This window comes from Mobula hypostoma, chromosome 11 (assembly GCF_963921235.1).
Source record: "Mobula hypostoma chromosome 11, sMobHyp1.1, whole genome shotgun sequence".
NCBI classification, from domain to species: domain Eukaryota; kingdom Metazoa; phylum Chordata; class Chondrichthyes; order Myliobatiformes; family Myliobatidae; genus Mobula; species Mobula hypostoma.
This window is the reverse complement of record NC_086107.1, coordinates 93,907,393-93,928,650: the sequence shown is the minus strand read 5'-3', so window position 1 is coordinate 93,928,650 and position 21,258 is coordinate 93,907,393. Positions and strand designations below refer to the sequence as shown.

The window sequence follows — 21,258 nt, the reverse complement described above, 5'->3', positions numbered from 1 at the left end:
TTTTTTTTTCTCACTTTTCTGCTCAGTAGGTTTTTTTGTTAATCACAAAATTTTGTTTTCAATCTTTAAGATGGTGGGTTTTTTATGAGGCATTGTAAGTGTTGTTACTTCGATGTACTCATGTTATTTTTCCTATATATACAATGAAAAGATTTGAAAAGAAAGGAAGTAGTAGCGCAGTGTTTAGCATAACACTATAACAGCATCAGCAGCCTGGGTTAAATTGCCACTGATCTCTGTACAGACAGCGGTGGGAATTTAAGATCACCTGGGTTCCAAAAACCAGTGAGTTAGTAGGGTAATTGTCACATAGGTGTAATTGGGTGGTGTGGGCTTGTTGGGCCTGATGAGCCTCTTGCCATTGCTGAAGCTCTCAGTGCACGGTGTAATAAATTGATCTGTATGCAAGATAAGGTTTCGACTGAACCTTTAAAGCAATTTACACTTGAGGCTTGCACTTTGGCCAAGTGGCTGAAGTTCTGGTTTGTGGGCAGTGAGGAACTGTAAAGCTCTTGACTGTCATGATTAGATGTCCTCATTTTAACTGACATCAGATAGCTGAGTGAACCATATGTGGTTTCTGTGGTGTTCTTCAAAAGCCATGGAAATGGTACTCGAAAGCCCAGCATCTGACTTTTATTGCATTAATATTCATCAGTTACAATATGTGTTGAATGATAGAAGAAATCCTCTTTACACAGTCTGTCACAAGAAAGCAGCGTCCATCATCAATACTTCCAGCATGCTCCCTTCTCACAATTACCATCAGAAGCCTTAGTGCCCATGTCACCAGATATTACCCTAAATTCGTCAGGCTCCTGAACCAGTGTGGATAACTTCACTCACTTCAATGCTGGACTACAGACTCACTTTCAAGGACTCTTAATTACTTGCATTCTCTATCTTTTTTATTTATTTGCAGAATTTGTCTTTTGAAAATTAGTTATTTGTCAGTCTTTGTTTATGTGTAGTTTTTGGTAAATTCTCTTGAATTTCTTTATTTTCCTGTAAATGGATGCAAGTAAGTGAATCTCAAGGTAGTATATGATGACATATATGTACTTTGATAATAAATTTACTTTGAGTGTTTATTTAATACATGCACATTATTTAATGTTCCTGCTAATTTAAAGTAAACTTTAAGAATTAGATAAAAATTGATATTTGGAATTAAGTATGTCTTATAAACAGTGCAAGAACAGGACTGTGATTTATTCTCTTTATCTTTCTCATCTTGTGGAACAGCACACCACATAAAGAAAATGATTTATATACTTAGCTGACTTGAAAACATCTGTGGGAGACTCATTAGATTAATACGCTAAGTGTGAAGCCTTCATAACCTTTGTGCTCTCGTAACAAAACCGTCATAACAAAGGGTGACGATTTGCATCATTAACTCATCTGCTCTTTCCACTGATTCTGCAAAGATTCGGCTTCAGATTTCCTGCGTGGTTCTGCCTTTCATCATGTGCAAATATCACAAAACTAGGAAAGTAAACTAGTACATATCATTAATATTTCTACCAAGCATATCGGACTATAATTTATTCCATCATTGTTAATTAGTGGCTCTCATAATATTTTCAGGGACACATCCTTAGACAATCTGTAAGGAGACCTGTTAACTCCTCCTTTATGGTTGCATGAGCACTATAAATCATCCTCGTGAACATTTAATAGTGTTTTTAAAATGCTCTTTTTGATTTGAAATGGCATGCACAAGGTTTCCTTGTAGCTACTAACTGATAGTCAAGTTAGATTCTGTTTTGGTTTGCTGGCTGCCATTTTATGCTACTTTACTGCGTAAGGTAAGGCGGGAATATTTTAGCCGATAAAAATAGACCTTGTGTTTGACTATTTGTTAGTCCTGGAGATACCTGGAGCATCCATCCCCAGGAGTGATTGTTATGGAGATATCTGCAAAATTAGCTCATCCAGATGACAGTGTAGGACTCAGAGGGCCAAATCAGAATCAGGTTTATTATTCCTGAAATGCTTTGTGAAATTTTGTGGCATCAGTACAGTGTAATGTAGAAAAGAGGAATAGTGAGGTAGTATTCAGAAATCTGATGACAGAGAGACAGAAGCTGCTCCCAAAACACTGAGTGTGGGTCTTCAATCTCATGTACTTCCTCCCTAATGATAGTAACGAGAAGAGGGCTTGTCCTGGGTGATGACGCTGCCTTGCGGCCATGCCCACCCGTGGGAAAGGCTTTGGGAGTAAACCTCAAAGAAGAAATCCAGAGCCGGGGTCCCTAAGGCAGTTTGATGTTGTTTACAACTTCACTCTGGCACCCTCTGCGACAACACCGGTGCCAAGCTGTATCGGCGCTTGCCCTTCCCTTGGACTTCGTCAGTGACGTGGAGAGGGGGAACCTGCTGCATGGGCAATAGCCGGTTCTTCAAATCTTCCCACCCAGGCTTGTGCCCTGGAGAGGACACAGTCCACCAGAGGCGCAAACCCATGATCCCCTGGGATCAATGGCTACCTACTACTATTGAAGATGTCCTCAATGGTGGGGAGGCTAGTGGCCTGTGATGGAGCTGGTTGAGTCTACAACCCTCTGCAGCATTTTCTGATCCAGTACATTGGGGCCTTCATGCCAGGTGGTGATGCAGCCAGTCAGAATGCTCTCCACTGTACATTTGTAGAAATTTTTCGAGTCTTTGATGACATAGTAGTAGGTATAGATCTAAGGCATATGCACCAGGAGGTTCAGCTTTCAGTGTCTGGTCAGTAGTATGTTAATCTCGACTGTATGTATGGGAAATAAAACAGAATAGGCCAAGGCTTCTGGTTCCTATAGATATTGCTGTCTTAAGAATGTGACTGTGTGGATACTAAGGACATCTGTGTAGATTTCTGCAGAGATCAGCCATGTTTTTAGAGGTAACAAAAAGCTTCGAAAGCTTCGAGTAGTGAATCCATGGTGAGGGTGGAAGCAAGAAGAGTGGGCATTAAATGGTATTGAAAAGACCCAAGGTGGTCTTTGAATGTCTTACTTCAAATATACAGCCTCATGGTGACACATGTAAGGTGCTTTTGTGAGAGGTTTATGTTCTGTACAAACCATTTCATGATGCTTTTGTTATTCCACTACACAGTTGCTTATGCTCTGTCTTCATTTTAATTTTCTTTCTTTAGTGCTCTCTGGTTGAGTCTCACCTCTCTGATGTGATCACTGTTAACACAGATGTGTCTGGCAATATAATCGGTGTTTCCATAGTAACTGTCCCCGGGTCCTGCAATGGAGCGGAGGTGGAAGATGTGGATTTAGAACTATTTAACACAACTGTACACCTCATGCAACCCGTTCCTGCGTCTGCGTGAGTATTCTTTTGTTTGTGTTGCTTCTTTATGCTTATTTTCCTTGTATCGATTCAAATCAATTGCTTGAAAAAGTGAATTCTTCAGTCGTCTGATGACTAACAGTTGATAATATGGAAGTTAAGAGTGATCAGGGTTAGCAAATTGAACTTGCTCACACAGATTAAATGTCATGGCGTGAATTTGGAACAAGTGCAAATCCTTTCTGGTGCAATTTTGAAGTTCTTGGAAAAGAGAATTGATTGGGAGGCAGTGGGTAGTTAAGGGTACCACAGTAGTGTAGCAGTTAGCACAACACTGTTACAGTGTCTGCTTTAAGAAAGTTTGTATGCTCTTCCGGTGAATGTGTGAATTTCCTTCCAGTGCTCCGGTTTCATCCCACAGTCCAAAAACATACCGGTTAGTAGATTAATTGGTCATTTTAAGTTGTCCCATGACTGGTTGCTAGGTAATGTGGCTCATTGGGTCAGAAGGGCCTGTTCAGGCTGTATCTAAATAAGTTGTCTGGTGGTTAAAAATTGAAAATATGGAAGTTAAGAGTGATCAGCAAGTTGAACTTTATCACACAGATAAAACGTTATAGGGTGAATCTGAAAAATATACAAATTGTTCCTGTTGCATTTTGGATATCCTTGGAAAAGAGAATTGATTGAGAGGCTGTGAGTAGGTAAAAAGGAAGATTAGCTTCATTTGTCACATGTACACAGAAATGAACTGTAAAATGCATTGTTTGTGCCAACAACCAGCACGGTCCGAGGATTGTTCCTGGGGCAGCCCGCAAGTGTTGCCATGGTTCTGATGCTTACATAGCATGCCCACAACTCACTAACTTTAATCTGTACATCTTTTGAAGATGAGAGGAAACCAGAGTACCCAGAGGAAACCCAAGCACTCACTTACAGGCAGAGTACCCAGAGGAAACCCTTTGTGCTTACAGGCAGTTGGGGGAAATTCAGCCCCGATCTTGCAGCTAGTGCTATAAAGCGTTACGCTACCTGCTTTGCAACTGTGTCACCCATGCTAAGCGTCGATGAATTGGACTGAGGAATGCGTGTAAATGAGGTTGATACCCCCAAGTTTAAACTCCATTTGGAATTTTTTCCCAAGTATTAGTCCTAGGAAGAATATAGAGAGAGCATAATGCCACAGCAGATAAGTTAATTTATACAGTTCCAGCAGCCTGGTTTCAGTTTTCACTTGGGCTGCTGTCTGGGGTTTACCCCATGAGTTTCCCGAGATGCTCAGATTTCCTTTCACACCCCAAGACATGCTGGTACATTAAATGTCTCTCCTAAGACCATTTAGATTGGAGAATTGGGGTAGTTAGGATCAGAATCAGATATATTATCACTGATGTATAGAACATAGTAATCTGCAGCACTGTTCAGGCCCTTAGACCCACAATATAGTTCCACCTTTTAACCTACTCTAACCTAAACCTTCCTTCCTATATAGCCTTCCATTATTTTATCACCCATGTTCCTATCTACAAGTTTCTTAAATGCCCCTAATGTACCTGTCTCTACCATAACTTCTGGCAAGGTGTTCCTAACACCCATCACTCTCTGTGTAATAACTTTACCTCTGGCATCTTTCTTATACTTTTGTCCAGTCACCTTGTCGTGAAATTTGTTATCTTGCAGCAGTATTACAGCGTAAGATGTAAAAATTACTTTCAGTTACAAATATCAAAGGAATATCAAAGTAATGTTCACGGACCATTCAGAAATATGATGGTGGAGGGGAAGAAACTTCCTAAAATGTTGAGTGTGGGTCTTCAGTTAGCTGTATGTCCTACCAAATGGTGGTGATGAGACGAAGTCCTGTCCGGGATGGTGAAGGTCCTTAATGATAGTTGCTGCCTTCCTGAAGCATTGCCTTTGGATCCTCAACGGAGCTATCCTCAGTATTGGGGAGGGTTGTGTTGGTGATGGAACTGGTTGAGTTTATTACCCTCTGCAGCAGCTTGTGATGCTGTGGATTGGAGGTTCCATACTAGGCGGTGATGCAACCAGTCACAATACTCTCCACCTTCGAAATTTGCAAGAGTCTGTGGCAACATACCAAATTTCCTCAAACTCCTAATGAAGTAGTACCTGTATAGAGAGAATAGAAATAAGTCCTTCGGCCCACCAAGTATTTGCTAACTATATATAACCCATTTATGCTAATCCTATGTTAATCCCAGAGGGGATAAAGTGTCAGGAATAGTTGGTGGAATGGGACTGATAGGATTTCACTGGATTCAGTGCGCTGATTGATTGCTTCATTACAGGAAATATGAAACTTATTGATGTTGCCTGGTTTGAAGAGCCTTAGCAACAAAGAAGATCGGGTAATTAGATTGTTTCTTAGCTTTTGGTTTGGAGGAAGCTAAAGGAATATTTAATTGAGGTATATAACATTTATTAAGGGACTTAGAGTAGATGGCAAGGACATTTTCCTTAGCAAAACCATCTATAGACAAGGGACATAGATTTAAAATAATTACTTGAAGCAATACATAGCTGAAAAAGACAAAACCTTGGTCTGGTGTTTGGGTTTAAAGCTCAGGGTGATAGATACAGAAACCTTCATTGAATTTTAAAAACTATTTGACTATAAGACATAGTAATAGAATTAGGTGAATTGGCCCACTGAGTCTACTCCACCATAACTGATTGCATCATGACTGATTTACTTTCCCTCTCAATCTCATTCTCCTACTTTCTCCCTGTAACCTTTGACACCCTTACTAATCAAGAACCTATCAGCCTCTGCTTTAAATATACCCAAATGACTTGGCTCTGTGGCAATGAATTCCACAGATACACCACCCTCTAGCTAAGGAATTCCTCCTCATCCCTATTCTAAAGGGACATCCTTCTATTCCAAGACTGTGACCCCTGGTCCAAGACTCTCCCACTATTGGAAACATCCTCTCCAATTCCACTCTATTTCGCCTTTCAATGTTTGGTAGATTTCAATGATTTATGTCCTCCTCCTTCTAAACTTGCCAAGGTGCAGGCCCAGAACCATCAAACACTCATTCACCACCCTCTAGCTAAAGAAATTCCTCCTCATCTCTATTCTAAAGGGATGTCCTTTTATTCTGAGGCTGTGCCTTCTAGTCCTAGACTCCCCTGACTATAGGAAACATCCTCTCAACATGCATTCTATCCAGGCTTTTCAATATTCAATGGTTTCAATGAGATCTCTCTCATTCTTCTAAATCATTTGGCTATGCTGTTGAATTGCTAAAGTCTACAAGTTGAAGGAGAATAACTCCCAGAATAACTCTCGTTAATTTGGGTGATCTCCAATCCAGTGCATCTTTTCTTAGATGAGGGGCCCAGAACTGCTCACGATACTCCCAAGTGCAGTCTGACCAATGTTTTATAAACCATCAGCATTACATCAGTGCTTTTATATTCGAGTCCCCTCAAAAGGAATGCTAACATTGCATCTACCTTCCTTACCACTGGACCAACTTGTAAGTTAACTTTTAGGGAATCTTGCACGGGGGCTGCTAAGCCCCTTGTATCTCTGATTTTTGAATTTTCTACGCTTTTGGTTCCTTCTACCCAAGTGCACAACCATACACTTCCTGACTCAATTCCATCTGCCACTTCTTCATCCATTCTCCCAATCTGTCTAAATCCATCTGCAGACCCCCTGCTTCCTCAACACCACCTACCTCTCTACTTATCGTATTATCCGCAAACTTAGCCACAAAGCCATTAATTGTGTCATACAACACATTTAAATATAACGTGAATAGAAGCGGTCCACACACAGACTCCTGTGGAACACTGCTATTCGCCTGCAGCCAACCAGGAAAGGCCCACTTTGTTTCTACTCGTTGCCTTCTGCCAGTCAGTGAATCTTCTATCCATGCTGGTATCTTCCCTGTGATACCATGGGCTCTTGTTAAGCAGCCTCGTGTGCGGCACCTTGTCAAAGGCCTTCTGAAAATTCAATTAAACAACATCCACTGACTTCCCTTTGTCTATCCTGCCTGTTATTTCCTCAAAGAATTCTATCAGATCTCTCAGGCAAGAATTCCCTTAAGAAATTCATACTAACTTAGGCCTATTTTATGTGCTTCCAAGTACTGTGAAACCTCATCCTTAAAAATGGACTACAAAATCTTCCCAACCACTGAGGTCAGGCTGACTGGCCTATATTTTCCTTTCTCCTGCTTCCCTCCATTCTTAAAGAGTGGAGTGACATTTCCAATTTTCCTGCTTTTAAAGCACCTCCTCCTTAATGATAGCAACTGCACTCTTTTGCACTCTGGCACTCTGACACTCTAGAACGTCTGGCATACTGCTAGTGTCTTCCAAAGCAAAGACTGATGCAAAATACTTATTAAGTTTGACAACCATTTCTTTGTCTGCATTACTATCTCTCCAGCATCATTTCCCAGCTGTCCAATATCTACTCGCACCTCTCTTATACTTTATATAGTATATCTGAAAAAACTTCTTGTATCCTCTTTTGTATTATTGGCTAGCTTACCTTCGTATTTCATCTTTCCCCCTCATGGCTTATTTAGTTGCCTTCTGTTGGTTCTTTAGAGCTTTCCAATCTTCTAACTTCCCACTAATTTTTGTAAATTATATGTCCTCTCTTTTGCTTTTATGCTGTCTTATCTGACTTCCCTTGTCAACCACGGTTGTCTCATCCTCCCTTTTGAATACTTCTTCATTTTTGGGCTGTATCTATCCTGTGCCTTCCGAATTGCTCCCAGAAACTCCAGCCATTGCTGCTCTGCCATCATCCCTGCCAGTGTTCCCTTCCCATCAACTTTGACCAGCTCCTCTCTCATACTTCTGTAATTCCCTTTACTCCACTGTAATACTGATACATCTGACTTAAACTTCTCCTTTTCAATCTACAGGGTAAATGCTATCATATTATGATCACTGTCTCCTAAAGGTTCCTTTATCTTAAGTTCCCAAATAAAATGTGTTTCTGTACATGGCACCCAATCCAGAATTGCCGTTTCCCTACTGGGCTCAACCACACGCTGCTCTAATAAGCCATTTCATAGGCATTCTATACATTCCTTCCCCTGCGATCAAGCACCAACCTGATTTTCCCAATCTAGTGTATATTAAAATCCCTCATGACTGTTGCCCTTTTCACATACCTTTTCCATCTCCTGTTTTAATTTGTACCTCACATCCTGGCTACTGTTTGGAGGCCTGAATATTATTCCATCGGTGTCTTTTTACCCTGGCAGTTTCTTAACTCTGCCCACAAGAATTCTATATCTTTCAATCCTCCTTCACCTCTTCTAAGGATTTAATTTCTTTTTTTAACCAACAGAGCCACCCCTCTGCCTACCTGCCTGATCTTTTGACACCATGACAATGTTCTTTTGTTAGCCACATTTTCAATTGATCATCGTTCATAGTCTTTAAATTATTAAAGATTTCAGGTTAGTTTTGTTTGTCACATGTATGTTCAAAACATGCAGTGAAATCAAATCAGTGAGGATGAGCTGGGGGCTACCTGCAAGTACCCTCTCGCTTCCAGTGCCAACATGGCATGCCCACAACTCACTAATCCTTAACCATACTTCTTTGGAATCTGGGACCAAACCAGAGCACCTGGAGAAGACCCACACAAGGGCAGAGAGAACATACAAACTCCTTACAGACAGCAATGGGAACTGAACCCCAGTCTTACAGTTGGCATAAAGTGTCACACTACCCACTACGCTACTGTGCCATATTAGAATGGATCAGATTGTTTTACTGCCAAGCTTGGAAGAGGCTAAACAGCGTCCACACCAGGACTCAAAAACAGTTACTTTCCCCAAGCTGAGCAACGTCTCTACCCATTATCCCACCCCATTACACCCCTCTCCTCCACGTCATACAAATCACCTAGTGTCATCCTATGTACATTCAATCAGACAGTGTGTATATATAGTTACTTGTACACTGTGTTTTCTAGGATTCCTTTTACATTTATTGTGCTTTAATTTTGTTTCTTAATCCTGTATGCTTATGTTTCTTTGTGCACTGAAGAAATACAATAAGCAGTCTTAAATCTTGAATCTTCTGTTGTAGGCCAGAGACTGCAGCGTTTATTGAGCGGCTGGAGCATGAACAGGCTCAGAAAGCCAAAAACCCGCAGGAGCAGAAGTCATTCATCGCCAAATACGTAAGTTGTTCCTTCAGAGAAAACAGATAAACTGGTGTATATGCGTGTGCGTGTGTGTGTGTATATATATATAGAGTGTGGTGAAATGAAATGTATTAATTTTGCAGAATTATTGTACCTTTCCTCTAACAAAATTCTAGCGTGATATTACAAATTAATATCCTATACAGAACCACATATTCATGCTTGATATCTATTATCTAACAAAGTTAGAGTGTGATACCATTCATATATGCACAGATCAAGCAATTGGTCTATGAACTGGTGGTGAAATAAAGGCCAGTATCTTTTTTCTTCCTAAATATACCCCATAGACCATTAGTCCTTTATTGAAGCACACTACAATCACATATTTAAACAAAAAAGGTAACATTTCTCTTGGTCCCATGATTGATTGTATAACTTTATAGTGTATCATAAATAGTACAAAGTTCCTGATTGCTGAGGTTTAATGGGGCTTTGGATTTTGGCTGTTGACTTGCAAGGTCTTGGTTGTGGTTCTACTCATGGTCACATAGTTACAAAGGTTGAATACTTGTACAATGCACATGAGGAATAAATATTCTAATAATTTTGTTGGGTTGTTGCATTCTATCTGTTCTCTCTGCCTAACCAAGAGCAGCATGGTAGCACAGTGGTTAGCGCAATGCTTTGTAGCGCCAGCAATCACTTATCAGGGTTCAATTCCTGCTGTCTTGTCTGTAAGGGGTTTGTGCGTTCTCCCTGTGACTGTGTGGGCTTCTGAGTGTTCTGCTTTCCTCCTTCATTCTAAAAGAAGACCTGTGGTTAGGGTTAGTGAGTTGGTGCTACAAGTGTGATGATACTTGCAGGCCACCCCCCCGCACTATCCTTGGACTGTGTTGGTTGTTGACTCAAACAATGCATTTCACTGTATGTTTCAATGTGCATGTGACAAATAAAACCAATCTTCATCTTTATAACCAAGGACACTTGACACACATCAGTTAGAAAATGAGAGAAATGAGGGAAATAGCAAAGGAAAGGGGGGGGGGAACTTTAAAAAAAAATAATACATTCCTATAACTTGTGAAGGCTGCTGCAATACTTCTGATGACTGAGGCATCTCTTAAGGTGTTATTGTCATTTGGGATAAGATAATTAATTGCATTCTTTGATACTAAGCAAAGTGTAACTATTTAGACTAATAGGCAGATAAAATTGAAGATAACTGGAAAAGGAAGAAAGTAAATTATGAATAAAAATAGGAAGGCCAGTCCAACAATCTGAATGGAGTCAACATGAGTGGGAGAGAATTTTGAAAACTGAATAGCTTTTTTTCTTAATGAGTCCTCTCTTCAGGACTTAGCGCTGATTGTGGTGAAAATCACCCTAAGCAAGTTCTTTGGTAGTATAGTCAGATGTAGATAGATAGGCCCATCTTCTATCATTACTGCTGGAAACCTCTTTTGACTCTCAGGATGTTGGCATTTATTCAGGTGGCTGAAACTAGAAGCTTGATGGAAATCTGTCTCCACCTGGAGTCCTTCTCTTAGCTGCTTTTAGCAATTGGACCTATTCCTGGATTGGTGCTCTTGTTGTAGTGACCACAACCCCATTTGGATAATAATATCTGAAATTATGAAGAGTTATTAGCAGCACTTAAAGTTTTAAGTACTGGGTTTGCTTTTTTATATTAATTGTAGATTCTTGATTCTTGATTTTCTATTTGCCTTGTTTCAGAACTCAGATTCAGATTTATTTATCACATGTACATTGTGGTTAGCGTAATATTATTAGAGCAGCAGTGACCTGGGTTCAATTCCTGCTGCTGTCTGTCAGGAGTGTGTATGTTCTCCCTGTGACTGCTTGGGTTTCCTCCAGGTGCTCCAGTTTCTTCTGACATTCCAAAGGCATATGAGTTAGTAGGTTAATTGGTCACATATATAATTGGGTGTCGTGGGTTCATACAGGGTCTGTTACTGTGCTATATCCCTAAATAAAAAAATAAAATAAACTCGAAACATACAGTAAAATGTTCCACACATAAAATGATGGAGGAACTCAGCAGGCCAGGCAGCATCTATGGAAAAGAGTACAGTCGATGTTTCGGGCCGAGACCTTTCAGCCCAAAACATCGACTGTACTCTTTTCCATAGATCCTGCTTGGCCTACCCAATTCCTACAGCATTTTGTGTGTGTTGCTTGGATTTCCAGCATCTGCAGACTTTCTCTTGTTTGTAAAGTGTTGCACTTTGATACTGATTCTTCAATGCTGGAGTGGTTCTGTGCGTTTCAGCATTTCTCTAATGCATTGTCCAAGTAGTCATTCTTCAAGTATAATTTTTCATGATCCTTGTTAATTAAAAATATATTTTGAACGGTGGGAGAGGTTGATGGGGAAGAAGGTGGGAGAAAACAGGTTTGCAAGGTTTTTGTAGCGGTTAGCATAATGCTTTACAGTACCAGCTGTAAGATCAGGGTTCAGTTTCTGCTGCTGTCTGTAAAGAGTCATGGGCATTCTCCCTGTGACTGTGTGGGTTTTCTCCCACATTCCAAAGATGTTAGGGTTGTGAGCCAACGATGCTAGTGGTGGAAATGTGATGATGTTGCAGGCTGCTCCCAGCACAACCGTCGCTGATTTGATGTGACACGGATGATGCATTTCACTTTATATATTGTATGTGACAAATAAAACTGATCTTTGAAAAATCTTTTAAATTATGAATTGATGATTATGATTATTGGAGTGGGAACAAGCATACTGGAAGCATCACTGTTGAATCTGATTCTGAATCCCCTCTGCTTTCCACCCACCAGCATATGTTATCAGTTGTCACTAGATAACCATGGATCTGTGAGCACTGCATGTTAGCCCTTAATCAAGGGACAGCTTTATCCAAATGGAAATCTAAAAGCAGGACCTGCTGGAAACTCTCAGAAGATCAGGCAGCATGAGAATGATTAATAGAATCACAGAGTGGTACAACATGGAGAGAGGCCCTTTGACCCAGTAATCCATATCTACTTGTCTACCCAGCGTCCCATTTTCCTTAGTTTGGCCCATATTCCTCAGGCTCCTCTCCTCAATGTACCTATCCAATTGCTTCTACAGTAATACTTCTGTATCCATCTCAACCACTCCATCTGGCAGCTTAATCCAGGCTCTCACCATCCTTTGTGTGGAAAATTGCTCCTCGGGTCCCTTTTAATTTTTTTCTTTCTCACCCTAAACACATATCCCTAGTTTTGGAATAACGCTTAAGGACAGTTCTATTGAAGGCTCTTCAACATGAAACATTAATGCTGTTTCTCTCTACACAGATGCTGCCTGACTGTTAAACATTTTCAGTATTTCCTGTTTTTTATTTTAGATTTCCAGCATCTAGTACTTTTTTAGTTCCATACGTCTAATTGTACAATGATCCAAGTAATAATTGTACAAAGTGCCAAGTGCATTGATTGCTAATGAGTTTGGCACATTCTTAACCAAGCTTGTGATCTTCTGAACACTGAGATTCAATAAGCTTAATATTTGTCCTCTATCAAGTCCAGTGGCACAATGTTAATGTATATATTGTATTAATTCTGATTTGAGGAATTGGTGATCTCATCTGGTTAGTGCGAGGGCATTATTGTCATATTACTTAGGAGGTGCTGTAAGGGGAAATCCTTTTTTTCACAGAGCACAAACACCAGGGAAAGTTGTAAAGTATGGAAAACTAAAAATACAAAAACTGAAATGTCAGCGGTACAAAAGTATTCATTTCCCCCTTGCTAAGTACATAGCTGAACTACCTCTCTCAGCTGTTACAGCCAGTAGTCTTATTGGATAAGTCTTATTAACTTTGCTCAGCGTGATGGAGCACAATTTGTCCATTCCTCCTTGCAAAATTACTCAAGTTTTGCCAGGTTGGTTGGGGAGCTGCGGTGGACAGCAATCTTTGATCAGGTTAAGGTCAGGACTCTGACTAGGCCACTCAAGGACATCAGTTTTCTTCATTTGAAGCCACTCCATGGTTGCTCTGGGAGTGTGCTTTGAGTTGTTGTCCTGCTGAAAGAACTTCTTTCTCTCCAGTTTAAGCTTTCTGGCAGAAGCTGGCAAGTTTTTATCTAGGATCTCTCTGTATTTAGCAGTAGTTATCTTTCCATCAGTCCTGACCAGTTGTCAGTCCCTGCTGCTAAAAGCATCCCCATAGCATTATGCTCCCTCTACCATACTTTGTAGTAGAGATGGTGTTACCTGGCTAATGCGCAGTATTAGATTTACGCCGCATGTACCGCTTAGTGTTGAGGCCAAAAAGTTCCACTTTAGTTTAATCCGACCACAAGACCTTCTTCCACATCTTTACGGTATTTTCTAAGTGACGCTCTGCAAAGTCTTTACGGGCAAGGAAATACTTTTTTTTTAGCCAGGACTTCTTCCTTGCCACTCTTTCATGAATACCTGTTTTTGTGCAAGGCTTTAGAGATTGTGGAGCCATAAACTTCATTTCCTGTTGCAACCACTGATTTCTGCAGCTTACTCAGAGTAATTGTTGGTGTCACAGTAGCCTCTTCTTCAGTGACTGAAGTTTAGAGGGGCAGCCTGTGTGGCTGTGATTTCATATTTTTTCCACTTTTTCAGGAAGGACTGCACTGAGCTCTGAAGTATGTTCTGTGACTTTGAGATGGTCTTATAATCTTCCCTAGATTTGTGCTTATATATTATCATTTCCCTGACTTGTCTGGAATGCTCTTTTGTCTTTATTTGATTTGGTCTGTTGAAAATCTACCATACTGTTGGACCTCACAGGCAGAGGGGGTATTTATTCTTATCAATTCATTGAAAACAGATGATCCTCCAATTTCCTACATCAAAAATTGGGTGAGTTGGTAAGGTAATACCATATATTGCACCTAAGGAAAATTAGCATAGTAATTACAAAGAGGGTGCACACTTTTTGAGCCTCTCAATTTTGGTTTTTAATTTTTAGTAAATTGTTGGCAGGTTTTGGAATTTTTCTTTTGATTTGGTATGGACAATATTTTGTCCATTAGCTCAAAATCCCCTAAATTTTCAAAATTTTGAAAATGACTCAGTAAAATATGAAAATAGTTCTGTGGGCTGAAAACTTTTTCAAGGCACTGTATAACAGGGACTTTTAAGAGACTTAGATAGGCATATAGATGAAAAGAAAATAGAGGGTGATATGGGAGGGAAGGTTAGATAGACCTTGGAGTAGGTTAGAAGATCGGCACAGCATTGTTGGCTGAAGGGTCTGTACAGTTCTGTGGCTCTGATAGTGTTAGGAGCTAGATATTTGCCAATTAGAGTGCAGGGTAAAAAAGAAAAGTTTTGCTCTTACGAAGTGGATTAGTGACTTGCAATTGCTATAGATGCAAGCAGCTGCCCAGAACTACAGCAAACCAGCATCGCCGAGCTATGACAGTGAGCCCTGGAAAATTGGGCAGAACTGGTTAAAGTACATTCAAAGTTCAAAGTACATTTATTATCAAAGTATGTATGCTGTATACAACCTTGAGATCCATCTTGCAGGAGGAAAAAAGGAGGGAAAAAAAAACCCACACATCAAGACCATCAAACACCCTATGTGTGGGGGAAAAATAACAAGCATGTAAACAAATAACATTAACTGCAGAGTCCCTGAAAGTGAGTCCACAGCCATGGAGGCGCTAAGGCAAGTTGAGCCGGACCAGGAGCCCAAAGTCTGCAGGCCACAGTCGCAGAATCAGTTCAGCTCTGTGCTGATGAGTGCAGGCCACAGCTGCAGAGTCAGTTCAGCGCTGAAGCGCCTTGATCAAATCACCCAAATGGTAAAAAATCAGTAAACAAAAACACAGGGAACATGATCTGCAAAGTCCCTGAAAGTGAGTCCACAGCCGTGGAGCATATTCAGCGCTGATGCACGTGAAGCCCGTCCAGTACAAGTCCAAGACTCCTGCCCCTTCCGCCTGCTGGCAGCAGTGAGAAGAGACTTGTCGAGCACAGCAGACGTCGCTGAACACCTGTTCAATTTCAGCTCTTGTCCTTTACAGTTTTACTCATGTTCGGTGCTTTAATCGGTACAGAATAATTGAGCCAACCACGGGTTTGTGTTCCGCCATTAGGAATTGACACAGCGCACACTCCCAGTGATGGCTGTATCTATGCTCTGCTCTCATCCATGCCAAATCTCCCAGGAAAATGCAGAAGTGCTAAGTTATTTAGTTGGCTCATAAATACATCCTTTGCATCAGTATCTACTCAGCAGAATGACACAGAGTCTATAGAAGTGAGGCAAAACAGCAGCAAGGTCATGGACCTATATAGATTACAAAGGAGGAGGTGTTTACTGTCTTGAGGACAATTAGGGTGGATAGATCCCAGGGCCTGACAAGGTGTTCCCTTGGATCCTGTGGGAGGCAAGTTCAGAAATTGCAAGGGCCCTAGCAGAGATATTTAAATCATCCTTTGCGACAGGTGAGGTACCACAGGGTTGGAGGATAACTTATGATGTTCTGTTGCTTAAAAAAGACACTAAGAATAAACCAAGAAGCTATAGGCCAGGAAGCCTGACGCAAGTAGTGGAGAAAGTTATTGAAAGGTATTCTAAGAGACTGGGTATATGAGTGTTCGGATAGACATGGACTGATTAGGGATAGTCAGCTTGGCTTTGTGTGTGGAAGATCATTGCCAACCAATCTTAGTTTTTCATGGAACTTGCCAGGAAAGTTGATGAAGGCAAGGCAGTGGATGTTGTCTACGTGGACTTCAGTAAGGCATTTGACATGGTCCCGCATGGGAGATTGGTGAAAAAGGTTCAGTTGCTCAGCATTCAAGATGAGGTAGTAAATTGGATTAGTCATTGTCTTCGTGGGAGAAGCCAGTGGGTGGTAGTAAATGATTGCCTCTGACTGGAAGCCTGTGATTAATAGAGTGTTGCAGGGTTTGGTGCTGGGTCCGTTGTTGTTTGTCATCTGTATCAATGATCTGGATGATAATGTGGTTAACTGATTCAGCAAATTTGCAGATGACAGCAAGATTGGGAGTGTAGTGGGAAGTGTGGAAGACTATCAGAGCTTGCAATGGAATCTGCACCAGCTGGAAAAATAGGCTGAAAAATGGCAGATGGAATTTAATCAGACAAATGTGAGGTGTTGCACTTCAGTAGGACCAACACAATAGGTCTTGCACAGTGAACGTAGGACACTGAGGAGTGCGGTTGAACAAAGGGATCTGGGAATACAAGTCCATAATTCATTGAAAGTGGTGGCACAGGTGGATAAGGTTGTTAAGAAAAGCTTTTGGTACATTGGGCTTCATAAATTAAGGTGTTGAGTACAGAAGATAGGATGTTATGTTGAAATTGTATAAGATGATTAGGCCTAATTTGGAGTATTGTGTGCAGTTTTAGTCACCTACCTGCAGGAAAGATGTAAATAAGTTTGAAAGAGTGCAGAGAAAATTTTCAAGGATGTTGCTGGGACTGAAGGACCTGAGTTATAAGAAAAGACTGAATAGATTGGGACTTTATTCCTTGGAATGCAGAAGATTGAGGGGAGATTTGATAGAATTGAGGGGTATAGATAGGGAAATGCAAGTAGGCTTTTTCCATTGAGGTTGGGTGAGACTAGAACAAGAGGTCATAGGTTAAGGGTGAAAGGTGAAAAGCTTAAGGGGAACACGATGGGGGAACCCTCAGTCAGAAGACCATGGGAATGTGGAGTGAGCTGCTGGCGCAAGTGGTGCATGCAAGCTTGATTTCAACATTTAAGAGAAGTTTGGATAGGTACCTGGATGATGGGAGTGTGGAGGGCTTAGGTCAGAATCAGGTTTATTACCACCGGCATGTGACGTGAAATTTGTTAACTTAGTGGCAGCAGTTCCATGCAATATATAATCTAGCAGAGAGAGAAAAAAATAATAACAATAATAAATAAAATAAAACATAATAAACAAATAAATCAATTACGTATATTGAATAGATTTTAAAATGTGCAAAAACAGAAATACTGTACATTTTAAAAAAGTGAGGTAGTGTCCAAAGCTTCAATGTCCATTTAGGAATCGGATGGCAGAGGGGAAGAAGCTGTTCCTGAATCACTGAGTGAGTGCCTTCGGGTATCTCCTACCTGATGGTAACAATGAGAAAAGGTCTGGGTGCAGGTCAATGAGAGTAGGCTGTTTAAATATTTTGGCACAGACTAGATGGGCCAAAGGGCCTGTTTCTGTGTTGTACTTTTCTATGACTCTATGACTGTAAAAAGGAAATTAGTGTTTTGAGAATGCTGTCAAAGTGAGATTGTCTTTGAGGCCAGTAATGGGACGAGGTCTGAATCAATGTAGATTATGATGAAATACCTGCATGAGTTATCTTACATGGTCTCCATTGGCTTGTATAAGTTTTCCTAAAGGTAGTTGGGATTGAATTGAATGTCGGTATTGTGGCTCTTTAAATGTTTCTTAATACCTAGGTGAAAGGTGTGTGTTTAACAAACAGTTGTCTGATTCCTGGCATGGGTAAGCATGCATATATCACAGCCATTTTCTTTCCCATTCACTAAAGCAGGGGAATACCTTTATATAGTTTCTGCCTCATATTATCAGCAGGATATTCCAATCTCCGTACTCCATGAGTACATGCTTACCCACAGGAATAATTTGGTTCTGGCCAGGAGCGGGGACCCTGGTCAGTAATATGCCCCATTTGTAGCCTTAAGTATTGACTGTCACTCAGCATGGATCTTCATGGTTTATAAATTTTACTTATTTGCCAAACTTGGCAAGAGGGGAAACAGAATCCTGATGTTATAGTGAGGAATTCCAAGGAGGTTGTATGAACACAATCCTTCAACACAAATAAACAAATTCACGGCACAATGTCCTTAAAGAGTTGTCAGCAGGGAAAGCTCATTGATTTCGCTGTACTCTGAGTTGAGAATTGTTTCAAACTGCTGACTACTACTGTGAAAGTGACCTGACCTGCTCACCAGAAACTAATGTATTCACTGGGTGGTGGGATTAAATGGAGCACAAACAGCAGCTGAGAATATGTTCCAAGCTGTAATACACTTAAGAGTAGATTTAAGTGTTAAACCACAGTGGTGAAGTTCATTAAGTTTTAGGAATCGTTTTCTCCTGAGACTGTTGTAGTTCTGATCATATTGTCATGCTTTATTTATTTTTATAACACTCAGTTTTAATCTCTAGGCTTTTGGAGTTTTTGTATTGGAGGCTTTCTTCAGTCATCTTTCTGATTAAATATTAGATGGTGAGAGAATGATTTTTGCTTGTCCATTTACTTCTGAAGGTGTCTGTTCGTGCTGTGTTACTGATACCCCATTTGTGCATTTGCTCCTGCTAAGTGAGTATTGGCTCTACATCCAAGCATGCTGTTCCAGTGCTGATTGACATGTTAATGGTTTGGACTGGGGTACTCTGGCTCTATCTTCCCACCCAAGAGTGATGAGATTATTTAATTGCTCTGTCCGTGTTAAGAAACAGCATAGACTGAGATTGGCAGCCCATCCTGGTTGTCAAAGTGACTTCTTCCACCTGAATACTGACTGTTATCTTTTCCTGGATATTCTGGACTATTTGGACCCAGAAACCTTGCTTTGATTCCTTGGAGAATGGTCCAGACTCTTTGAGCTGGGAGAAAAACATTTTTTTTCCTTGAGGGAAAAGATTGGTTCTGTAGAGACTTTTTAATGCTAAGGTATATCTGAGGGGGTGCTCTCAACGTTTCAACCAAAGTTTAACGGAAACCTCTGAGCTTTTTGTTTACTTAGATGTTGGAAGAAGCTGAAATTTGTTAACCGCAAACACGAGGAATTCTGCGGATGCTGGAAATTCAAGCAACACACGTCAAAGTTGCTGGTGAACGCAGCAGGCCAGGCAGCATCTCTAGGAAGAGGTACAGTCGATGTTTCAGCCCTCCTGACGAAGGGTCTCGGCCTGAAACGTCGACCGTACCTCTTCCTAGAGATGCTGCCTGGCCTGCTGCGTTCACCAGCAACTTTGATGTGTGTTGCCTGAAATTTGTTAACCAGTAGGAAAGTGTCTAGGAACCTTGCCCTGATCACCCTGGTCAACAGTTATTCCTTTTCTTGGACTGCTAATATAAAACTTATTGTTATTTGATTATGCATTGCAGAAAGATCACATTTACTAAATCTGATGTATTTTGTCCTGATGAAGGGTCTTATGATAGTAAGGGTGTCAAAGGTTACAGGGGGAAGGCAGAAGAATGGGGTTGAGAGGGAAAGTAAATCAGCCATGATAGAATGGTGGAGTAGACGTGATAGGTCAAATGGCCTAATTCGGTTCCTACTCTTATGGTTTCGACCTGAAACGTTGACTGTTTGTTCCCTTCCATAGATGCTGCCTGTTCTGCTGAGTTCCATCAGCATTTTGTGTGTGTTGCTCTGGATTTCCAACATCTGCAGAACCTGCAGAGTTTAACATTTGCTATATTTTTTACTTCCCTCCTCCAATCCCAGTGCAGGGAGTAAAATATTGTAGGCAGTTCGCTACTACTACATACCGATAAGTGTGAGTGGAATACAACATCTTCACTGGTAAAGTTGCTGTAGGCTCATCCCTGTCTGGCAAGAGCCCTCCTCGGGCACTACTAACGCCTTCAGCCCTGCGCGTGGGCTGGACTTCATTTCTCGATTTGCCTTTTGTTTAAAATTAAATTTTATTGAGATATCTTTTACCACGATATATTCTACTGAGCCTCAAGTAGGTAATTTAGAAACAGACACTTTTCTTTCTCAACTCATGGAAGCCGGTGTGATGTAATTTTTTGAGATCTTTGAGTTGATCCCCAAATAGAGACTGTATTTTTGTGTTTTGTGTTTGTAGATATCCCATTCCTTCAAAATTCTGAATCTTCAATCATTAGGATTAGGATAGACCAGTCAAAGAATTGGTATTATCAATCCACAGATTCCAAGTTAACTCCAGAAATAATATAAGAACCATATAAGCATATCAGAATCAGGCTTATTATCACTGACATATGTTGTGAAATTTGCTGTTTTGCGGCAGCAGTACAGTGCAATATACAAAATATTACTATAAGTCACAATAAGAAATATATTTAAAAATTTAAGTAGTACAAAAATAGAGCATAAAATGAGGTGGTGTTCATGGGTACAGGACTCATTCAGAAATCTGATGGCAGAAGGGAAGAAGCTATTCCCAAAGATTTGTGTGTGTCTTCAGGCTCCTAAACCACCACCTTGATGCAGAGTTCTGTGCAAAAGTCTTGGGTATATACGATGCCTAAGACTTTTGCACAGTACTGTAGTAATTTTATATATTGCACTGTACTGCCGCCGCAATAAAGAAACACATTTCATGACATGTGAGTGATGATAAACCTGATTCTGATATGGGTCTCTATTGAGGACTGAGAGTGGGAAGGGAACAGGGAGAGTGGAATCATGGTTGGGAAAAGGGGAAGGGAGAGGGGAGGGAGTGGGAAGCACCTGGGAGACATTCTGTAATGATCAATAAACCAGTTGTTTGGAATCAAAAGACCTTTTCTGGTGTCTCAGGGCTGGGTGTGTCTGTACCCGCGCCACCCCGACACTCTCCACCCCGGCACTCCTTCTCTACTGTCTGTCCCATGCCCCTCCAGAGGCACTCCACCCTTGTCATTCCCAATAGTCTTTGTTTCTGCCATATATACAAACTTGCTCTCTGCTCCACCTTGACAAAACAGTACTGTGCAAAAGTCTGAGGCACCTTATGTGCCTAAGACTTTAGCACAGTACTGTAAGCATTAAAAAGAGAGCATGTCATAGAAGGCGAGAGTCGT

At 40.8% G+C, this 21,258-nt stretch overlaps 1 protein-coding gene across 4 annotated transcripts in view; it reads left to right on the top strand.

Annotated features, from left to right (window-relative positions):
• The window catches only part of emc10 (ER membrane protein complex subunit 10), a 103,651-nt gene that overhangs the window by 59,364 nt on the left and 23,029 nt on the right, over positions 1-21,258 (top strand). For all 4 annotated transcript variants that reach the window (XM_063062539.1, XM_063062537.1, XM_063062538.1 and 1 more), the window contains 2 exons: positions 3,149-3,330; positions 9,394-9,487. In XM_063062539.1, coding sequence (XP_062918609.1) covers positions 3,149-3,330; positions 9,394-9,487 — 276 coding nt within the window. The remainder of the gene's footprint in view (positions 1-3,148; positions 3,331-9,393; positions 9,488-21,258) is intronic.